Below are 18327 nucleotides of genomic sequence, written 5' to 3'. Positions count from 1 at the left end.
AACATGCAAAGGCCACCTTCCTGCTGACCTCTCCCAGTGTTCTCCAGCCACCCCCAGGAGCTGCAGCTTCACTCCCCCTCTGCACCACTCCCAGTCCCAGCGGGAGCAGGGCAGAGCTCTCCCCTGAGCCGTTCAGGGCTTGGAGAAAACAGAGGGAAGGGTGAAGTATGTGTTTGAATAAACCTCGCCTCCAGATCAGCCTTCAGTAGTGGTCCCTTAGATCTCATCTTCTGAGATAAGGCAGGGAGGGATGCCCCGGGGAGACGCTTTCAAACGTGTTTGCTCTGTGGTGTGCTGAGCTGTGCTGGCAAGAGCTGTGCCCCCGGGAGCTCCCGTGGGTTGATGAGTGGAAAACCATCAGGCAGAGCTGGTGGCTGTGGGACACAGTCACTGACTGTGTGTCCCCATCTGCTGTCACCTCTTGGGGTGGGAAGTGGCCCCAAGTACGGGTCACGTTCCCTGCTGAACGTGGCACTGCGCAGGCAGCAGCTGCTGCTGCTGCAGCCTGGTCTGCCCAGCTCCTTCCATCGGGTGCATTTCAGAGCTGCATTTGTGGTTCTTCGGGAGGGTCTGGTGGATTTTTGCACCCTCCACGAGTCCAGGAAGGCAGCAGGCAGCTGAAATTGCAGCTCATCTTCTCTAAGCCCTCCCGAAGCACCCTGGTTCCTGAGGAATGACCCCGTCTCCCTACCCCACTCTGATGCTTTCAGGAGGTCGTGTCCTCTCCCTGCACTGCGAGGGAGGCCAGGACAGAGCTGGGTATGCACCGCCTCATCCGCTGCAAAGAAAACCCTGGGCAGGGAGGCTGCGGTCGGTGTGACCGCGTGGGGATGCTGGAGCCCCGCGCTCGGTCTGTGAGCAGAGGCGGCCCCGGGATGCTCCATCCACGGCTCCTCCTCACCCCGTGTCTCAGCCTGGCCCGCCCCGGCTTGGTTTGTGCCAGCACTCCAGCATGTCCCAGCTCATCTGCGAGCGGCCAGGCAGGGACAGAGGGTGGCCTGGCTGTGGCCACGGTGATGGAGCAGCCGGTCACACTGCAATGCTGCTGCGTGGGAGAGAGGGGATGGGTGGTGGCAGCAACAGAGGACTTTTCCTCGACACTGGCAGCAGCAGAGGACTTTTCCTGCTGTAGCCGGTGTCTCCACGGCTGCTGGGGCCGTTTGCCCCGGCTCTGCAGGCAAGGAAGGCTTTGTCTGGAGCAGACGGTGTTTCTCACCATGACCTCAGCAAAAATCCCTGCTCAGGGATTTTTTTAATCCCTGCCAGTCCGTGGAGGGACGTGGGAGGAAGCAGAGCTCCCTGCTCACACGAGGTGTTGCAGATGCTGGTGCTTCTCCCACCTGCTTCCTCTTCCCACCGGGCAAACCTCACGGAACCCAGCGCTTGCACCCCGTAAATCACTCATGATCTGTTCCAAGCACTTCAGCTCGGGGCTGGTCCATGGGACACTCACCAGGGAGCCACAGTGGCCCCCTGCTCCCCAGGGGCTTCCTAACCCAACAGCCCACCCTAAATAAGGGGGGCTCACCAGGCTGATGAGGACATGGCTGGAGCATCACCCAGCGCTGGTGGTGACTCTGCTTTGCTGTGCAGTGTCACTGCTGCTTTCAGCTCCCTGTCCTCAGCGTGGGCAAGCACAAACCCAGCCCTGTTTCTCTGGTGAAACCACCTCGATTTGGTGGGGGCTGAGGGGGGACACATCCACCGAGGAGGAGGAAGGAGGGGTTGGGAGCGGGGCTGTTCAGTGATGCAGCGGCTTCGCAGATCTCATCTGGCAGCGCCGTGGGAAGTGTTTCCAGATGCTTTTAAGATGCTCAATTTATCTCCTCCTCCACTCTTGGCTTGCCAAATGGCTACAGCAGCAGAACTGGCCCCACTGGGCAGCTGAGGCAGAACAGAAACAGCGGTTGCTGGGAGCTCTGGGACAAGCGGGATTGGTTTTGATAGATTCAAGGCTGGTCTTAAAAGTCAGGAAGGGAAAAATAAACTTTGTAGGGCTTTTGGGTTATTTATTTTAACCACCTGCATGTTATGCAGTGGTGGGAAACAGTAGAAGGGTGAAAAAAATAAAGGGGCAAATTGGTTGAGAGCTCCTCTGCACATCCCAGTGCTGAATCTCAGCCATCCCCCAGCCATCACTCTCTGCTGCTTCACAGCCCCTCGCTCCAAGGCAGACAGTGCTGGTGGTGGATGAAGTCACCTCCAGCTGTACAGAGGTGCTGGGGGTGTACATCATGCCCCCACGGGGGTCCCAGCACTCTCCCACCCAGCACTGGGACAGCCAAGTCCCAAAGCTGCAGCTGCATGCATCGCTCAGGCCCTGCCATTCGGATGCTTTTATGTTCTTTTCCCACAAATATTCCAGTTTTCTGGGCCAAAGCAGCTGGAAGTGGCTCTTGGAGCCAATTCACACAAGTTTTGTTGTCTCCCCACGCTGCCCTCCCACCCCAAGCCTCCAGCTCTTCTCGCTGCTGTCAGTACCAGGATGGGTGTTTGTCCCATCGCTGTGCACACGTTCCCTGGTGAAAGTCCCCACAGCCAGGCTGGGAACACGGTGACTCACATGGAGTCCGGGGCTGTAAGTGACCCAAATGCAAATTAAACCAAAAAAAAAAGGAGATGGGGAACAACAAAAAGGACTAAACCAGTGCATTTCTCCCTGCCCTCGATGTTGCAACCACCCAGAGATGGGGAAAGCCTTTGGCCAGCACTCGGCTACAGCATCCCTTGGGCACAGTGGTGACAACAGCAGCGGTCCCTCCATGGTGGCAGTGTCCCCAGCGAGCCGGGGTTGTCCCCACCCCATCACCACACACCAGACTCTCCAAAAGGTACAGCTGCCTTATCAGCTGCCGGGGCAGGCGAGAGTAAACAGGACGTCCCACACCAGCGCCGGGGTGCAGATGAAAGCAGCCTGGCCTGCGGAGTCTGCCAAGTATGCGAGAGCAGCAGGCTTTGCTTTTGTTTTCCTTTTGTTTATTAATGCCTGTATTTATTTACTTTTCAGCCCACGAGCAGGGAAAGGAGGAGGGAAAGGCTGGGAGCCTGGTGGGAGACAAAACTGGAGGGCTGGTGAGCTGCCTGTCCCAGCTCCTGAAGGCTTAGTGGGGTATATTTCATTTTTATTTTATATCTTATTTTATTTTATATCTTATTTTATTTTATATTTTATTATTTTATATTTTATTTTATTATTTTATTATGTATTTAATTTTATTTTTATTTTTTTGGAACTTTATATTTTTATTTTTATTTGTATTTATTTTACTTTTTAAGCCCCATCTGGGAGTTGCACCATGCCCAGCATCCCCACAGCCTTTACCCCTGCCAGGGGTTCCTGTTCCTTGCAGCAGCATCCCAACCCCAAGGCACAGCCCCAGTGCCCAGTGCCTGGATGGGACTTTACCCTCATTTCCCCATCCTGTCTGGGGTGCAGGGGGGTCAGGCTCAGGGAGGGTGACAGCACCACTGCTGGGAAGTGCCCACGCTGCCGAGACCGCGGGCTGTGAGCAATAGGAAAACCCTTGGGGTGCAGACGGGGCTGGGTGTCACAGCTTCCCATGCCTGACGCAGGTCCTTGCGCCAGGGGAGCGCTGAGGGGCAGCGGATCCTGCACCCAGCACACCCCCCCGGCCACAGGCAGCTGGGGGAAGGCAGCACTGCTGTCCATCCACCCTTCCTTTTCTCCAGAGCACTTTTTTGGGGTCACTGGGTCAGGGCAGTGCTGGTTCTCTGGGTGGCACACCCTCAGCCAGAGCCCCACCCCCCAAGCGCTGCAGAGCTTGGGGGATTTTTGATTTTCGTGCCTGTCTGAAGGGTGAGTGGGTGCTGGGAGGAGGGGTGGCTGCTTCAGCACACACAAACTTCCTGCCAGGCTGTATTTTTAGCAGGGCCAGCCCTTGATAACCCAGAGCCTGAAGCGAAACTGTGAAGTAAGTAAGTGTGCCTCGAAAATAATAAAAAAGGGTGCTGGCTCTGCAGGAAGGCGGGGACGGGGGATGGCACAGGTGGAAGTTGGCACCAGTGGCACAAACAGGGCTGGTTTGGGGAGTGGGGAGGGCAGATCTTGGGCTACCACCACAGCCCATGAGAGCTGGAGCTTGTTTCTGGCAGGTGGATGCTCAGTGCTGGCTGAAACTGCGGAGGGGAGGGTGAGGGAGGGCTGGGAGGGCAGGGGCTCTCCCCCCGCAGCCCCCAAGCTTCCCACGCACACGCCTGCCCGCCGGCTGTTAACAACACCCCGCTAACAACCGGCTCTCACCTCATCCCCACCGCCTCCCTCCCACCCCCGGGCCTGGGAAAAACCAGCCCCGAGGTGCCAAGCCCCGTCCCAGCCTTTTGGGAAGGGGAAGGAGGAGAGGACCCTCACACCCTGGGATGCAAATGGCCAGCAGGATCCCAGGACCCGTGGGAAAAAGCGGGATGGAGGCGCAGCCCCTCCTCAGGGCAGCCCTGAGAGCTCGGCCAGAGGTGATAACATCTGCGGGGGATCAAGGGGCGTTGAGAGCAGCACATCCATAAAGAGACGCCGGAGCCCGGGACCAGGTGACTGTGGTCAGCAAAAAAGCCACTTTATTGGTGACCGCTCCCACGGGAACCCCGTGGCAGCGATCGGGTTCAGGTCCCTGAGAACACACTGTCCATGCTGGTTCCCCTCCCCACATCTATTTAAACACGTCCTAGTTACAGAAGAGCACAGAGTGACATTCCAGATACTGGAACATATAAATTAAGGTAAGTGATAGTTACAAGACATCGCAATTTTTTTTTCTTTCTTAAACAGATTATCAAAGGTCAGGGATTTTTTTTTCTTTTTCTGATCCACAGAAAATGTATAAAAAGCATTTTAAAATCTACATATTTCTCAATGTGTTTTTTTTTTCTTTAAAAAAAAGGCACAGTAAAAAAAATACTGGCTCAATAACATATTTACAACACACCCATTATGGGCTATTTTCACTCAGCTTCAAGTTGGAAGTGTTCAGCTCTGGCTCAGCCCAGGGGCAGAGAGAGGGCTGATGTTGGCAGGCAGGGCAGCTCTCAGAGGATGCAGGGTCCCTCTCCCTCCCTGGATAAATCCCTCTCCATCAGGGAGAGCACATTGGGAGGGTTGGGAGGTGCTGCCTGCCTGTGGCAGGTGCCCAGCTGGTCAGGTGCCTCTTGGGCAGCACCCAGAGCCAAGGCAAGGCTGGAGGATGCTCTGGCTCTGCAGGGGACAGCACACAGCCCCTGGACAGACCTCGAGGTGTTCCTCTGCAGAGCTGCAGGGCTGCCCGAGCAGCACTGGAGGGAGATCCTGGACAAACACGGTGCCCACCCCACTGCTGCAGGCCTGGAAAAGCCCTCCTCCCACACCCATATTTATAGAAAGTCTTTACACCAGTCTATAAATAGTTCACCCACCAATGGTGCTGGCAGCACTGGGAAGTGCAGTTAACACCAACACTAGCTCCCACCCCACTGTCTCCCTCCAGTGAGGCTGTTGAGCTCCCAGCAGCTTTGCAGGACCCTGGAGGAGCCATTGCCACAGCCAGAGGCTTCTCCTGCCCACCTCTGCCTGCTCTGCCTGCCTGCCAAGCCAGGGAGCAGAACTCACAGGGCTCCACATCCACACTGGGAGCCAGAGCTTTGGCTGCTGAGATTCTGGGACTGGAGAGAGGATGGGGTGGATGAGAGGTTATGGGAGCAGGTTGGGGGGTAGATGCAAAGAAAGGAGGAAGAACACAGCAAAAAAACTTAACATTTGAAAGGGAAAAAACAAAAATCACGGAGAAGCAAGCCTGGGTGGGGCAGGGCCCCGCACTGCGGCCGCTCCCCACGCATGGCGTGGGGCCCGCCAGCCGCGGGGCTCCCGGTGGGTAAGTGCTCAGTTCCCGTCCCTCCCCACCATCCCGGCCGGGGCAGGCAGGGCAGGGCTCAAGGGGCCGCACAGCAGCCTTCAGTTACACACACACTGTGCAATACCACAGCAACGACGTCCGTCCGTCCGTCCATCCGCCCGCCTGGCGGCGAGGCCGGACCGACACACCGGCACGCAGGTCCCGCACGCCCGTCGGATACCGGGGAGGCTCGGGACGAGGCTGGAGGGCACGTGCACCTCCTAGTAAACCATGTTGGTGGGGCACCACGGCGTGTCCGGGTACAGCAGGCAGTGCACGGAGCGGAACCTGCGGAGGAGAGGAGCAAAGCTGAGCACGGCACGGCGGCGGCCCCTCGGCAGCCTGGACTGGGGGGGACAGGGATCCCCCTTCTCACCTGGATGGGTCCTCCTCGACAGAGAAAGCTCCCTTCATGTGGATGGAGTTGCGCTTGTTTTCGAACATGCCGTAGCTCAGTGTCACCTGGGGGGCAAGCACAAAGGGGTGAAGCGGCCGACGTGGCCATAAGGATCAAGCAGAGGAAAGGGGAGCTCCAAAATTCACCCCGTTTCCCAAAGCCTGCAGTGACACTCGCATCACCCCACAGTGATGGGCCGACGCGGCTTTTCCCCTCTGCTGTTTTGCTCACGCGTCAATCAACATCTTAGCCGTGATGCCTAACATTTAGGTGACAACCTGGGGTACCTGTTTGTGGATCTCCGACTTGGGCACCTGGTGGAGGTTCTCCAGGTGGGAGTGGAAGAGGTTGCTGCGGATGAGCTTCACGCCCAGCACGGACTCGATGATGTAGCCGATGGTGCAGTCGTCGGGCAGGCGGATCTTCTCTGCCGTGCTCATGAAGTGACCCCCACTGCAGGGAGAGAGAGGGGCTGCAGAGGAGCAAAGCCCAGGGGAACCGGGCACCCTGCAGGGTTCTGGGGTTGGCCAGTGGGTGCCCAGCTCTGATTAAAAGTCGCTTTGGGGGAACTGAAGCCCTTCCCAGCTTGTTTCCAAGCTCCCTGCAGATACCCCCAGAAAGGCAGAGAGAAAGGCTGTGGGACATGGTCCAGCACCCATCCCCAACAATGTCACCTCTCTGTGCCCTGGGGACCATGAGGAGTCCCCACGGGAGAGCAACACTGATGCTCTTACCTGGCCCAAGGGCTCATCTTCAGTGCCAGCCCTCGGCTGATACAGAACCCTGCTCCACCCGTGGCAAACCAGAAATGCACAGGATGCTGCGAGAGAGGGGAGCCAACGCAGTGAGACAACAGCTCCTTCTCCACCCAGCCCAAGTAAAACCAGCCCCAAGCTCTCCCCACGCTCACCATCTTGTTCTCGCTGATCCTCTCCGTAGCCTGGATGGGCCGGTCCAGGCTGGGCTTCCCGATGTAGATGTCCTGTGTGTGGAGGTAGCTGGAGAGCAGCTTCACCAGCATCCGCACGTTCACGTAGTTGTCATCGTCCACGTGGCAGAACCACCTGCAGTGACAGCAGTGTCACACCCGGCCGGGACAGCTCCCCAGTCCCCACACTGAGGTACAACCCCAAAACCACAGATGGTCTCTGTTTGCACCACCCTGGCCCCCACAGCAGCCCTGGGCACCCCTTACTTTCTGCCAGACTCGATGAACTTGTCGTACTCCACGGCCATCTTGCAGGACAGGGCCTGGCGGCTGTGGGCAGCCGAGCAGTTGGTGTTGATGACATTTCCTAAGGGAAAAAAGAGGGGTCAAACCCCAGCACTGGAGCATCCCACACCTCCCCATGCACTCAAACGGTGACACCTCACCACACATGTCCCAGGTGTGCCAGGGGGATGGAAACTCATGGGTGATCCCAATGCTCAGTGACCCACATGCTATGGTGTTTTGGGAAATGATGAATTTTGGGGGGAATTTCTTTGGTGTCCATGTGAGGGAAGGGAAGGGATGAATAAGGAGTGTGGATGCAGCAGATGCACCGTAGGTCAGCCCTAGCCACGTCTGAAGAATGATGCCACCCCACATCGTCTTGTCCCGGGTGCACCAGCCACCCTGGGAGTGAAGGGGTGTCTGTGAGCCCTGAGCTTCCCCAGGACATGGTAGCAAAAGTCCTGCCCTATTTTGCTTGCCCAGCTCAAAGGCAATCACCTCCCAGCCTGAAAAGGAGTCATTTGCATGGGGAGAATAGACCACGCTGACCCCAGCCCTGAAAATACTCCCATGAAATCCTGTCAGCATTGCCATCAATCCCAGCTCACCCCAGGGACAAAGGGATGAGTGCAAAGGCACCCCACCCTGTTTCTGTGATCCCCAGCAGCACCATGCAGGGGATGGGCTGGGCTGACTGCAAAACCTGTCCCCAGATGGGGCTCTGGGGCAGAAGGTGCTTTAAGCACTATCAGAGAAACAAATTGTGTCATTCTCAACCCAGGTGCCTGTGGTGAGGGCTTTTTCAGAGTTCCCAGGACAGGCCCCATGCCAACCACGCTCCACAGGTGGGAGCTTTTCAGGGGACCTGGCCAGGTCACACACACAAAGGAATAAGAGCCACAGACTCACGTGCTTGCTTCTTCAGCTCCTCATCCTCCCCGTCAGTGAAGATGAAGGTCTGAAAGAGAAGACGAGGCACCTCTGAGGACCGAGGGGCTGAGACCCTGTGGCTCTGGATGTGACACAACACCCCTGAGCAGCACCTGGGAACAGTTCCTCCAGGAGGCTGGTGGTGACTTCTTCCCCCTTGTCAAAACCCCAAGTGGCACTGGAGAGCCGGGCACCCACACAACGCACCCACAACAGACCGAGAAGGATGCTGAACTCCCCTTGGGAGCAAACCCAGCCCCCGCACAGAGCATCTCCATCCTCTTCCCTTCTGCACGGGGCAGCAGCTGGCAGGGAGATTTTGGGGGCCGCAGGGGCTGTCCCCAGCACAGGGGGAGGAGGGGGCACGGCGGGGAGCAGGTGCAGAGCGCGGCTGATCTGAGCAGGGATTTGAGTCGGGGCCGGCGCGCGTGGCCGGGGTGCCGGAGCAGCCGCCCAGGCAGGTGTGTTTGCCCGCGGCGCCGACTCCCAACCGCGTCCCCACCTGTGTCAACAGCACGTGGCTGTCCTTGGCCACTTGCACAATAGCTCCACGACTCCTCTGTGCTCCCGTGTCCTACCCAAGGGGGCTGAGATGGTGCCGGTGAGTGCCACTTGGCAGCCCCGAGGAGGGGATGGTGCCCCACTGCCCTGTCCCAGCACAATCCCACAGTGCCAGGCAGCACCCAACCTCCTCCCCAGGCCCCTGAGCTGCCTGCCCGGCTGCACTCCTCTATTTACACAGCTAATTCCTGGCATATGTCACCCAGGAAGGAGGACTGGAGGGGCTGCTCTGGGCCTGGGATTTGGGGAAGGACGAGGAGCAGGAGGAGAGAGCAGGGGGTGGGAAAGGCATCGCCATCAATCAGCGGGCAGCAAACAAAGCTGGAGTAGAGAAACCACAACCAGCTGCCAAGCACTATTAAAAACCAGACGTGCACAAAAGGGCAAAGGAAGAAAGACAAAAGGGCTAGGGGGGGAAGGCAGGAGGCAGCAGAGGGGGGACGATGGAGCGCTGGGGATGATGAATTACAAGTGAGCTGGAAATTGGGTGCCACCCCGCAGCCGGCCCCGGGAACGCGCTGGGGTTTTGTGGCTTGTTTGAGGAGCTGGGTACAATAGTGGGGTTGACTTTACTCAGTGAGGAGAGTTAAGCGGGCAGCAGTCATTAGCATACAGCTGCACTGGTTAACCCGGCCCTGTTTGCTCAGGTCCCCAGCCGGGGCTGGTGGGGAGAGCCCGGAGCTGCAGCGAGGCTCAATGGGAGGGGACGGGGCTACAAGTGACCTTTGGGGCTTGAAAAGGAGAAGAGAAAAAGTGAGGGGAAAAAAAATGATGGAGGAGGTGGGAAGGCAAGTTCTCACAAATGCACAGCCTGCCGTGCAGCCTGCCTTGTGGGGAGGGGCAGAGGTCAGGAGGGCTCCGAGCAAAGGGGATGGGGAAGCGCTGGTGAGGAGGGGACAGCTGGGGGACGGGGACCCATCAGCTGCAGGGCCAAGGATGCCCGTGGCTGCTGTGTCTCCATGGACACATCTCTGCTGGGATGGCACAGGGTCAGTGCCGTGTGTAGAGGAGGGGGTGTCACCCCATCCGACTGGGGGTACAACTGCTGGTCCCCATTTCCCCCAGGTGCTCGGGGAGGGGTCAGGCAACTGCTTGGGGTACAAATCAAGCCAGGGCAGCAGGACAGCATCCAAGGATGCCCAAAACAACCCCACCCCACAGGGAGGTTGGCACTCTAGCCCAGGTTTCAGCCTCGCTGGAGGGGGCCAGGGAGCACAGCCTGCGCACAGGCGAGACAGAAAATGTTTGCTTGATTAGCTCAGAAGCGCCGTCCAGCAACTGCCTTCAGCTGCTCCAAAAATAACCCCACAGCTAATCCTGCACTCAGCCTCTATAAATAGACCACAGGGACAATTGTTTATTACTCGCCTGCACCGAAACGTTTCATCCTACCAAGGCATCTCCCCTCGGCCTCTCCCCACACACATCCCTGTAATATTCCTGGTGCTTGTGGACCAGGCGGCACCTCAGGGTCTGGGACAGGGGCACACAGCTGAAAGTCACCCCATGTGGGCACCTACTGGGGCCTCACAGGTTCCTCACATCCCTCCCAACCCCACCATGACATTCGATGAAAGCAAAAACAATTATAGGGTTCCTTTTTTAATTAATTTTGTAATTAGTTTGTTTCTTGGAGGAGAGATGAACCCTGCCTGCATGGCCCTTCCCCTGGGGCTGCAGGGGAGAGGAGCAGGGGTGACAGCCAAGCCTGGGAGGGGGTAGGCCAGGAAAGGATGAGAACAAGTGAAAAACATGAATCCACCTTCGGCATCTCCCATGTGGGATGCCAGACGTGAGGGCAGCATCCAGTTTATAATGGTGCAAGTGGACACTGCAGCCAACATCCCTGAGCTGTCACCTATAAACCACCACCTCCAGACCCAGCAGGGCCAGAAGACACTCCCAGCCCTTACACCCACCTCTCTCCCACTTGGCCACAGCACCAAGGGGTGCCAGGACATCTTGGACTCCCCTGCGGCAACTTTTCCTGCAGGGTGCAAGAGAGGAAGGCCCTGCTGCCCACCCCCCCTCCTCCCCAGCCCCTGCAGGAAACCTCATTGTTCTCAGAACTGCAGCTTCAAGAAACACAGGATGCCAAATCCCTCCCGAACAATAGCTGCCAGCGCTCCTCCAGCCCCGCACAATGCGCGGCCCCGGGACTGAGCGGCACCCGGGACCCCCGCGGCCAGAATGGACTCAGCCCCCCCAGGAGCCAGGCAGCCGCCGGCAGCCCCCGCTGCCTCCTCCTCACCCTTGGGGAGGGCTCTTTTTTTTTCTTTTTTTTGCCTCCCCTTCGTTTCTCCTTTCAGGGTGACTCATTTCCCCTCCACCAGTGGAGCCCGTGGCTGGGTGCTGCACAAATGTCTCACCAGCCAGGGCCACCCCGGGGTCAGCATGGCCCTCTCTGTGCTGCCCGGCCCAGTGGTTCTGTCACTTCCCAGGGTGAGACACTCTCAGCATACCCCATGCTTGCCACCCTCCCACCAGCACAGATGCCAAAAGGGGAACCTCAGCCAGGCAGGCACCCCGTGACCCTGCAGGGCACAAATCCTGACCCTGTGCCACATCTCACTTCCCCGTGCTGGGAGAGGATGGAGCACTCCAGCACCCTTTTCACAGCCACCCCGCTTGGGTGCAGAGGAAAGGAGGCAGCAAAGTTGGGGGGGCCTCAGACTCCAGCTCTATGAGGGGCTCTGGAGCAGGTCAGGATGCTGCCAGAGCTGCCCAGCTTTGTGTCCCCCACAGCAAAGGTTCTTTTCCCTTCAGCCTCGTGGTTTAGGGGGGAAAACCCCCACCCCTCTTCAACAAGTTGGGAGCAGTGTGATGGCAATGTCCCTGCAATGGCAGCGTGCCACGATGGCAGCAGCCCCAGCCCAGGGTGGTGGCGTTCCCCAGGACAGGGGCAGGTCTGTGCTGGCACAGGATCCCAGGCCTGGGACCTGCAGAGGCGAGGAAGGGGCTTGCAGGGCCGCGGGCCCTTCCTCCCCCTGCTCCTTTCAGCAAGAGGAAGAATCCTCCACTGTAATTTCAAATGCTATAATTTTTTAATAACCTCCTCCAAAACAATGAGCTCATTGTGTGGCAAGGGTCCCCCGCCCTCCCGCCTGGTGCTCCACGCGCCGCTCACCGGCCCCGGGGCTTTTATGGGCAAGGACAGCAGCATCGTTTGGGACAGGCAATTAAGGGGCCCCCACCCCTTAAACCCACACGGGCCGCCCCGGGGGACAGCAGGGAGGGACCCTCACCCATGATCCGAGTTCGGCAGCGCTCAGCAGGCCCTGGCACACAGCCCGGGGCTGGGGGGAGGCAGCGGCACCGCGGAGCAGATTTGGGATGAGCAGTCCCTGCTCTCACCCGCTCCAGTGCGAGACTGAAGTGCCAGCGCGCTCCAGAGTGTGGGTGGGGACCCTGGCCAAGGTGCTAGAGAAATTTGGGAGCCGCCATCAGAGGGGCGCGCTCTTTGGAAGGCAAAGCCGTTCCCTTTGCCCCGAGAGCAGGAATTTTTTCAAAGGCTGCAATTACCGCGCCGCCGAGCGGGAGGCAGCCAGCGGATCCCACGCTGCCGGGACGGCGGCCCGGGCTGCAGCCCTGGCGGGCTCCGAGGCGTGTGCCGAGCTGCCTGCCCGCCCCCGGGGTGCCCCAGGGACACCCAGCCGCCTTCGGGGTAACCCCAGGGGCAGCAGAGGTGTCTTGGGCAACTCCGCCGCTGCAAATCGCCCGACTCGGCAAGAAAGCAGTGGATTTGGGCTTGCTAGTGTCCAGGGTTTCTGCTTAATGGCCATTTCCCTCCCCCCTTTCTTTCCTTTCAAGTGCAAAGTTTCTCCAGCCCGCACTCCAGCATCCTAAGGATACTGAGACAGCTGGAAACTCTCCCCAAAGCAAGGAGGGGGAAACCCATAACTCTCCTCCAAAAGCAGCTTGTCTGCCCTGGATTGTGCAACCCAAAGAGGAGGTTTAGAAGGGAATAGGGATGTGCTCTCCCTGTGCAGAGGCAGGAAGGAGAAGGGGGTGCCCTTTGCAGTGTCTTGGAGGTGACAGAGGGCAGGAAACAGGGACTATTGTGGGCAGAACAAAGAGCAGCCAAGGAAGGACACAATGGCTGTTCCCCCTATCTGCCAGGGTCCGGGCAGGAGCTACCTGCTGGATTTAACCCTTTCTCAGCAGTGCCTGCATCCCTCCTGCCTGGCTAATGAACAGCCAGAGAGAGGCTGGGGTTTGAGAGAGAGGAGATCAGGAGAAAGAGGCGCAGCACCAGGCAAGGGAGATTCTCAGCCCTTGGCAGGAACTCCCCCTCGTTGGTGAGGCAGCTCGGATGCCTGAGCACCGTTAGCAAAACCAGAGTGAGAGAGGATGAGCAGAGACAGGCCTGACTCAGACCAAGAGAGACGTTTGAGCAAAGGCAGTGCCCCGCTGCCACCAAATCACCCTCCTGGCACGGAAACCAGGGGGCCAGGCAAGAAAGAGATGCAGGAACTGCAGGGAAGCCAGAGAGAAGAGCCCCATAGCACCAATCCCGCTCTGTGCAGGCAAAAAAGCCCAACCTGATGCCAAGCTTGGGGAAGCCCTGGGTGCCTCGAAGCCTCCCAGGGACAGCGGCTGGCTCGGCGTGGGAAGAGCGGAGCCGATCCCCTCCAGCAGCGCGCTCATCCTCATCCCTGCGCCTGGCGTCCCCACAGCCCTGCCCTGCTCCGCGGGAGTTCGCTCTGCCCCCGGCTCTCTCGGCAGCTCCTTGTCCTCAAGTGCTGTACAAGAGCCGTCACTCAGCGGTTTGGCTTGTCAGGCAGGCACCTCGCCGGGCTGCGGCCCCCCTGGCTTCGTGGCCCTCATCTCTAGGCAACCTGACCTGGACACGGCCGGCTCCGGCTCCCTCGTTCCCATGGAAAGTGCCACACAAGAGGCTGCGAAGCCTTTTCTCTGCGCCAGGAGAAAAGGGGCTTTGTTAGCTTGCCCAGGGGGACAGCGTGAGAGCCGAGCCTTGGGGCTCTGGGAATCCAAACGGACAAACGAAGCACAACAACAAGAGAAAAAAACCCTAGAAGAAAGCCGGAGCTCACAAGAGGGAGGAGAAAAAAAAAGAGCAGCCATTCCCAGGATCATCTGTAGGTGCTCAAAGAGCGTTTCACTCCACCACGACTCACCACCCCCTCGCAGTGACAGCAGAGCATAAAAGAGGTTTCCATTAAATAACTGGACCAAGGAGAAGTGACAGATCCACTGCCAAGCCCAGGAAACCTGAGCAAAAAAAAAAGAAAAAAGAAAGAAAAAAAAAAAAAAAAAAAGAAAAAAAAAGGGACACAATTCACAGGGGGAAAAAATATAGCAAGATAATTCTTGGGGTACAGTGCAGGAGCCAAAACCCCACAAGGTCCAGCAGGCTTTGGTGAGGGCAGGGGCAGCTCAATCCTTCCCCCATGGCCTCCACCCTCAGCCACTCCAGATTTCCAAGGAAAACAGTTTGCGAGCAAGAAACTGAGTTCCCGGCCAGGAGGAAACACGTGAAGACAGTAGGAAGAAAAGGTTAGGACCAGACATAACTTACTTTTGGAAAGCTGTCTAAGGGTAGAAAAAGTGTCTTAAGAGCAAATGGCAAAGCACATTTCCTAAGGAAACAGATTTTTTCTCTCTCTCTCTCTTTTTTTTTTTTTTTTTTTTTTTTTTTTTTTCCTTTTGAATTTTGCTTCAGTACTTGAAGGACAGAGTAAGGAACTGCCAGAACTCTGGGCAGGACATCAGTAAGGTCAGGAACCAGATTCGCTGGAACTGCCCCGGTGTGGGTGAGCCCATGCAGACTCACAAGATCTCCCAGCCTCTCCAGTCCTGCCCAGTTCCTTGCAAGGAGACCGAGAGCTCCAGCACATCCCGGCACTCTCCCAGCCCTGAGTGATTAACTGGGTCTCCTTTGAGCAGCACAACTGCAGGGGCCTGACCTGGCACCCCCGGGCTGGGCTGCACCCCCACACCGTGCCTCAGTTTCACCAGCGGAAAGCAACTCAGACCAGCTCTGCAATGGGAAGTACTCAGCGGAAAGGACCCCAGAGCAGAGCTTGGGGAGGCTTCTGAGTGTGAGGAGCCAAGGTCAGGCTCTCCCCATCACTCACCCTCCACCACTGCATTTCACCCTCCCGAAAACAGAGCTGGCTGCAGGACAGCCTCGGAATACCACCCGGCTCAGCGATCCGGGGGAAAAGGGAAGGGAAGGTGGTATTTGCCGGGTCCCGGCACCACCCGGATCCCACAGAACGAAGGGCCAGGACCGCGGCGGAGAAGCGTGGGCTGCAGCCCGTCCCGAGCCGCTCCATCCCGGCCAGCCGTGCGGACCGGCCCCGTCTCCATCCCTGTCCCCATCCCTCCCTTACCATGTCGCGGTTGCGGGAGATCCAGGTGTCGAGCAGCAGCTCTAGCCGCGCCTTGTGAAACTTCTTGGTGGTCTTGACGGCGATGAAGACATCGCGGGGGGAGATGTCCTCTGCCGGCGGCCGCGCGGGGCTCGGCGGGGCGGGGGGCAGCTCCCGCCGCGCCCGGCTCAGCCGCCCGAAGTAATCGGCGAAGCTGCGGAGCCCGGGCGGCCCCTGCGCCGCCGGGGGAGCCACGGCCGCCGCCGCCCCCAGGCTCTGCAGCGCCCGCTGCGCCCCGCCGGCCTCGCCCCTGGCCAGCCCCGGCCTCCCCGGCGGCTCCACCATGAGCACCAGGAGGCAGGTGAACATGGAGCCCACGAGGGACAGGAGCAGCTTCCTCCCGCAGCTCTTCAGCATCCTCCGCTCCTCGCCTCTCCGCGCCGCCGCCACCGCCGGCCCCCGCCGCGCCGCCGCCTTTAAACCGCGCCCGCCCCGCCCGGGGAGGGACGGGCCCGGGGCCGCCCCACGCGGGGCGTGGGCACCGCCCGGCCCTGCCCGCGGACCGCCCGCGCCCCTCCGAGCCCCACGTCCTCCTCGGCAGCCCCTACACGCGTCCCGGCTCCGCCGGCCCCGTCCTGCCCGCTCCCGGGCTCTGCCTTGCGCATCTCCGTGCCCGCGGCCGGCAGCGCACGGCTGGGTGCGGGCGGGGTGCCGGCGCCTCCTCTTCCTCCTCCCTTCCCCTGATACCCGGGATGGACACTCTGGTCCGCTGTAGCCCCCAGCGCGCTGGGAGCATCGTTCTCTGCTCTGTCGGCAGCAGCGGGTGCGTTCCCCATCCCGAGCTGTCGTTCCCCAAAACCCTGCACCGAGATGCTCTCACAGCCCTGTGCAAGAGGTTTCCAGAAAGCTGACCAGAGCCTGACCAAACTCCGGGCATTGTCCCATCAGTCTCCTCCGAGGCAAAGCATAATTGAAAACAAACACACCAACCCCCCCCAAAAAACCACTGCACGCCTCTCACTCCCACCAAGCTCCATTCTGATGGGTAAATCTGGGGACAGGGAGCCAGGAGTGTCTGCTCTCATCCCTTCTTCAGGGAGACCTGGAGAAGCTCCCAGACTTGACCAACCTCATCCTGGGCACAGCACCGTGCTTTGAAGCTGATGGGCAGCCCCAGAGTGATGGGATATCTGAAAATAAATGTTACATAGGTACCAAGAATTTGTACCCTGCCCCCACCCCCGGTGATCACTGATCATGATAAAAATCGCTTCTTAAATGAGACACCATTTTTCCAGCCAGACAGTGGGAGAAGTGGTGGCTAAAAGAGAAAACTGAGTTGAAATCTGGTCCTGGATGTGCCACCGACTTGATATTTTCCTGGCGCCGAATCCTGGGGCCTTTTTCCCCCCTTACCCTCTGTCTCTGCGAGCAGTGAGATCTTGGGGTTTTCTTTCCCAGGGAGTGTGCTGCTGCAGGGAGGCGGGTTTGGGTTTGGGCCTGGGCTGCAATGTAATGCCATAATCAGGGGCTGCTGCATTTTTGGGCAGGGACCTTGTCCAACTTGCATTTTTCCTGCTGTCACGTGCTCCATTCATCTCTGGCACTGGATAAACAATACCATAATACCAGGCAGGATGAAGCAGGGAAACTGCTTCCTCAGGCAAGCCCCAGCAGTTGCCTCCTCTTGATTTTAGGCTAAGCATTCTCCTGGTCAGCACTTGAACCATGATCCCAGGTGAGAAACACTCAGGGAGGCAGTGGGGTTTGGTTTTGCAGGGCATTGCCCACATCTGGAGACAGACCTGGATTGCCAAAGAAGCCTCCCATAAAAAAAGAAAAAAAAAAAGCAGTTAGACCTTACAAACACAGGAACCAAATCCCACACTCCCCACTTCCCGCTATTGCTGCCCAGCCTTCCAGTCTCAAATTGCTTTTATTTTTTTGGGCGCCCTTTGTCTCCAACCCGATGGCACAGCAACCGCGGCTCGAGAGGCAGCTGAAAAGCCCGAGCAGCAAAACCCTGAATGAAGAAAGAGCCCTTTTCTCCAGGAGCCAAAAGGGGAGGAAAGGCACTTTCCCCCCGACCAGCTGCTCCGCCACTCCCGCAGCCCCGGCGCTGGCTGGGGACACGAGCTGTGCCCAGATGTTGGGGTCCAGGCGGCGCCGCAGGGCGAGTGACAATGCGGGCTCTGTGTGCACCAGGATCTGCGTGCTCCGGCCCCCAGAGCTGCAGGGGCTGCAGGAGCCGCTCTGCTGCCACCACTGCCGGCTCCAGGGGTGTCCCAGCCCCGTCTGGACCCACTCCGGGCCTGCTGCTCGGCTCAGTCCCGCTGCCCAGGGCCCGCGGAGAGGGGAAGTTGTTCTTGCAGCAGCATTGTCCTGCCAGAACAAGACTCCTCCGGGATTGTCCTGCCTCTGGCTGCATCCCCACAGATTTCCTGTGCAGGCGCCTCGCCTCCTGGCTCGGCCCTCACCTGCCACGTGGGTGTTGGCAGCGGGGCACTGTCCCCCCCGGGAAACGATGGTGGGAGCAGTCACTGCTCACCCCGCAGTGGGCACAGGAGGGTACCTGAGGGGCAGGGAGCAAGAAGTGGGCATGGGAGGATGGTGCCAGGAATGTCTGGTGCTCAGTTCATTGGCATTCAGACAATTTTTTGGGTACAAAAAGCCCAAGTCCAACAGGGATGACTCCAGGACCAGACAAATTCAGGTGTCACATAAATACAAGGGGCAGAGGGGATGGGTTCTGTCAAAGCTGCTTTTCAGAAGGGTTCCCAAGGTTGGACTGGGAGAGAAATCTCACTCCCTCTCCCAAAAAGGATCCCATTTTGGGCACAGTCCATAACTCTCCCCAGTGAGATGTGAGGTGAGGCTCGCTATGGCTGCAGGGTGGTGGTGTGCTCCTCACACTGCCTGACTCCACAGGGATGCTTCAGGACAGAACACTGCTCAAATCCCCCAAATCTCAAGGATATGATCCCTCCTACTTCAGATTATTTCACTGAA

General features: G+C 58.7%; 1 protein-coding gene across 1 annotated transcript; it reads right to left on the bottom strand.

Annotated features, from left to right (window-relative positions):
• Positions 1-4550: 4550 nt before the first annotated feature.
• On the bottom strand, positions 4551-15796 carry LFNG (LFNG O-fucosylpeptide 3-beta-N-acetylglucosaminyltransferase). Its single transcript, XM_063414060.1, has 8 exons — positions 15340-15796; positions 8402-8450; positions 7472-7571; positions 7187-7340; positions 7011-7096; positions 6564-6729; positions 6256-6341; positions 4551-6167 (listed from the first exon to the last, which is right to left on the bottom strand). Exons 1-8 carry the CDS (start codon positions 15733-15735, stop codon positions 6101-6103), a joined length of 1104 nt encoding a protein of 367 aa, XP_063270130.1. The 5' UTR covers positions 15736-15796; the 3' UTR covers positions 4551-6100.
• Between the last annotated feature and the right edge of the window lie 2531 nt (positions 15797-18327).

The sequence above is a fragment of the Prinia subflava genome, chromosome 17 (genome assembly GCF_021018805.1).
Source record: "Prinia subflava isolate CZ2003 ecotype Zambia chromosome 17, Cam_Psub_1.2, whole genome shotgun sequence".
Taxonomy (NCBI): domain Eukaryota; kingdom Metazoa; phylum Chordata; class Aves; order Passeriformes; family Cisticolidae; genus Prinia; species Prinia subflava.
The sequence above is the reverse complement of the archived record's forward strand: the minus strand, read 5'-3'. Positions and strand labels throughout refer to the sequence as shown.

Bases quoted from the DNA above. Each gene is read 5' to 3' on its own strand.
- LFNG (XM_063414060.1), bottom strand. From the start codon at position 15,735: ATGCTGAAGAGCTGCGGGAGGAAGCTGCTCCTGTCCCTCGTGGGCTCC. The intron at 7,572-8,401 runs GTGAGTCTGTGG...TTTTTCCCTTAG, and splicing joins GGAGCTGAAGAAGCAAGCAC to GAAATGTCATCAACACCAAC. The intron at 6,342-6,563 runs GTACCCCAGGTT...CTTGCCCCCCAG, and splicing joins AGTCGGAGATCCACAAACAG to GTGACACTGAGCTACGGCAT.